Source organism: Histoplasma capsulatum, genomic scaffold (assembly GCF_000149585.1).
Source record: "Histoplasma capsulatum NAm1 scaffold_12 genomic scaffold, whole genome shotgun sequence".
Taxonomy (NCBI): Eukaryota; Fungi; Ascomycota; class Eurotiomycetes; order Onygenales; family Ajellomycetaceae; genus Histoplasma; species Histoplasma mississippiense.
The window spans coordinates 755,939-759,805 of NW_001813971.1; the positions used below are offsets into that span (position 1 = coordinate 755,939).

The window sequence follows — 3,867 nt, forward strand, 5'->3', positions numbered from 1 at the left end:
CAAAGCCATTTTCTCCTTCATGCACGAGCATGAATCAAGATATGGAGATATCGTCCAGATTCTAAACCTCGAAGGTCGGATGCGAGAGTTATTCCATGAAGACCCTGCCCTCAAACAATTCCCCCACCGTTTCTCCACGCCAACTTTCGACCCCACTGGCTTCCAACCAATTCTCTCCCCTTCCCAGACGAAACCAAAGCTATCCTCTATTACTCCCACGGAAGAAGAGATGCAATCACGCCAGGACTCCCCTCCCGCCCGCTACCTCGGAGCGCCGGGGCCAGCTGCAGGGCCAGGACCGCCATCAACAACAACCCACTCCCCCAAGCGCCCCTATGTGCTCGATGAATTGGACGAAGACTCCTCGAATCGTCCGCGTAAGTTCGTGCGAGCTGAGTCGCCACTGAAAGGCGCAGCAGGCCGGCGGCTGAATCAGCAGAAGCAACAGATTCAACAACAGGTGGTAAATGGTAGCGGTGGAGGTGGGGGAGGTGGGATGGGTGGTGCGTATGGTGGTGGAGGTCAAGGGAACAAACCACCCATCCCAGTTCCGCTGCCGAGAGAAATCATGTTCCTGCTCAGCATTATTCCGGGCGCATCGACGTACGATGCTACGAGGTTTTCGCCGGAGAAGATGGTTATGCTATTGCGTCATTTGGAAGTTCCTTCGTCGGTGAGTCAGCTTAGACCGCCTGTTCCCCCGCTTGGGGTTGCTGGTAGTACTGGGGTGGTGGGGGGTTTGAATCGTGGGCAGTATATGAGTAAGTGCCTCTCCAAAAACAATATTACCCGTCCCGTCCCTTATTTCCGGCGTTTTTCCTTTCCACGCAGCGGACAGGAAGATATACTGATGATGTTTGTATATGAGATGTAGGTGGCTACCGCCCTGGTTCATAGTCATAACCTGTCGAAAGACATTATTTTGATTTCGGGCTATTCGCCGACTCTATTCGACGAGCGCGTCTGGTTGCTGCTGTTCTATAGTTTCCAATTTATGTCGGATGAAGGAAAAAGAAAGCGGGAACTACTTCTCCTAATATTTATTTAAAAGGCTATTGAGTGCCTCGGTTCTTTCCTGCGGGATCTTTAAACTGGAGAGACGAAAGGACATGAGAAACTTACCTCAGATGATACACGGGCTGCAGTTCTGTTAACTTGGGCGTTCGTTCTCTTTTTTCCCCTCCTTTTGCCGTTTTATTCCCCTTCTTTTCCTAGTTGGGCTTTTTTTTTTTTTTTTTTTTTTTTTTTTTGGGTCATTTTTCATCATTGAAATCTGTATCATACATATCATATGAATGGAAGAAAACAAGAGAGAGGGAAGGTAGCGTTGGGAAATCTTGTCATCCTTTCCGTAGTTTTTCCGTTCTCGGTTGACCCTTTTTGCGGGGGAAGTTCAAACAAAAGGGGCGTTCGCACCATTTATTTATTCATGGCAATCAGAGTTGAGTTTTTACTCATGAATACTACATCGTCCTGGTGCTATTAATTATCCTGGCAATAGGGGATAAGCTAGGTAACTAACATATAACCACTGGTTACTTCTATAAAATTTTCGAGCCCTCATGGTCCAAGCTTAGCTTCAGCGTCACATAATAAACCTTATTTCAAATCAAATCAATGGCCGCGACAGATAAGCAGAAACCCACTGCGATCATCTGTCCATCAGGGATGGATGTGCAGATAGATGCCTTCTCTTCACAGCATTGGAGAGGAATGCAGCTGTGTTATGCTTTTTAACCGACCGTCTGTGGCGCCCAGTGAGTCTGTTACCAAGTTGCTGTAAATGGAGCATTCCTGATTCAGATTCACGGGGTTGTGATATACCATGAGTTGTTAGGGGGATAAGTAGGAGACTCCCGTGAAAATCGATTCTCTCCCTTTTTTTTCTCTTTCTTTGTCCTCTTTCTTTTGGCGGGAGGGAGAGCCATCCGTGCGCACACTGGTAGGAGGTGGACACATTTTCGTCCCCCATGGGAGCTGATCTGTGGACATGCGCTTTCGACCAAATAACTATCTATCTATATGCCAGAGAAACGCTGGGAGAGAGACTTGGCCGCTGGGTGCTGTCGCTGTCGCTGTCGCTGTCGCGGGCTCTCCGATGGGATGGAGACGGGTGACGTAACGCCTTCTCAATGGGGGTGAGTTGTGTTGTGTTGTGTTGCGCCTGTCCAGCAGAGGGAGGACTTGTGTTGTGGTGGTGTTGCTTATTTATTTCGATCTCTTGTTGTTTGCCCAGCCTACTGCATCTCCATCATCGTCAGTCATCGTCATCTTCTTCATCTTCTTCATCTTCATCTTCATCGTCATCATCTTCTTATTCTTCTTCTTCTCCTCCTCCTCCTCCACCACCACCTCCTCCTCCTCCTCCTCAACCTCCGCTACCTGGTTATCCTTCCAACTGACCTTCTCACCCCGTTTCATCCTGCTGGTCTCCTTCATGTCCTCCAACAGCCTCCCCTGAATACCCACCGACTCTACTTCTCCTCAATGACCCCTTTTTTCACTATCTAATCTCAATCCTTGCATGCCCATTCTCGTTCTCCTCTCGTGATTTTGAGCTACCTGCATACCAAAGAAGGGTGGGAGGTGAGTTATGTATCTGTCTTCTCTCCTATCTCAATCTTTTCTCTTACAACTGCTGGTACCCGTGCCTTGACCACAGCTTTCTCTCTCTCTCTCTCTCTCTCTCTTTTTTTTTTATCTTCCTCTCTATCCATTGTGATACCTCTCCCTGTAGCCTTCTACTACTTCATTTCCTTCTCGCTTTCCTACGTTATACCTGTCATTCTGTCATCATATTTTCCAGAAGCTCTCAGTTGAGGTCTCATTCTCTTCTCACCATTTGCCCTCACTTTGCTGCGGATCCTCCCTCCCGATAAACGCAAAACAGACAGGATACAAAGCAGACGCGTTCTGCAGCTCCTACAGCCCGCATTGCCCGCCCGTCCTGCGCCTTCTTGTTTGGTTGCTGCCAGCTGCCATTCCACCGTTTGAATTACTTTCAGTTAGTTGACTGTCCGCCTCTTTCTTGGTTTGCTTGTTTTCCATTTTCTTTTCTTGGGGCTTGGGGCTTGTTGCCATTTCGTTATTCTCCTCCTCCTCGTCGTCGTCGTTTTTCCTTTCTCCCTGCTTGCTCCCTGCTCCGCAACGCAACATTCCAATCTCAATCTATCTGCCATATTCCTTGTTGTTTGTCAGACTTCGAACCAAACAGCGTTATTTTCGGATAGCCAGTCCTCCGTGAGAGTACCTTGGTCTCTACTTTTCATGCATCGATATATCTGGGAGCCCTTTCTCCGTTCCGATCCAACTCAAGACCATCGTCACTAACTCCATATATTCAGTTGATAGACTAGAAAATCATGTCTGGTGCAGGCAAGCGTCGTCGCCGAGGCGGCGGCCGCACTCGTCCTAATAACGAAGGAAATGGGAACGAAAACCCTCAGAGTAATGCTCAATTCGATGGCACGTCTGGGCCAGGAGGTGCTGGTCAGCGCCCTGGCGTGAACTCTCCTCCAAGGTCGCCACGCGCTGGGTCACCGCCATCTCGTGGTAGGAGCCCAGCTCCAGCAACTCCAACTATTGGAAGTATCGGCCAGGTTATGCAGGGTTCGAATCTTCCTCTGCGAGACCCTGCTCGGGATCCCGAGAGGGCCTCGAGAATCACAGATATGTGTCGAAATATCGACCTGCCAGCGGATGCCTATCTGCTAAATCCAGAAGTAAGCATATTTCTCCGTCTTGTCGCTGGGGTCACTTTACCTTGAAGCCCACAGTGTTTGCTTCTCATCATTATTCGCCTGGTGTGGGATCTGTAACAATTTATTTCCCCTTTTTATGCGCTCTGCCTATGGAGAAACCCCAAAC

The 3,867-nt window shown here is 48.9% G+C and overlaps 1 protein-coding gene across 1 annotated transcript in view; it reads left to right on the forward strand.

Moving 5' to 3' along the window:
* The window catches only part of HCAG_08775 (conserved hypothetical protein), a gene marked incomplete at both ends in the record, with an annotated part of 3,352 nt that extends 2,455 nt beyond the window's left edge, over nt 1-897 (forward strand). The window contains 2 exons of the mRNA XM_001536403.1: nt 102-761; nt 875-897. Coding sequence (XP_001536453.1) covers nt 102-761; nt 875-897 — 683 coding nt within the window. The remainder of the gene's footprint in view (nt 1-101; nt 762-874) is intronic.
* Nucleotides 898-3,867: the final 2,970 nt, after the last annotated feature.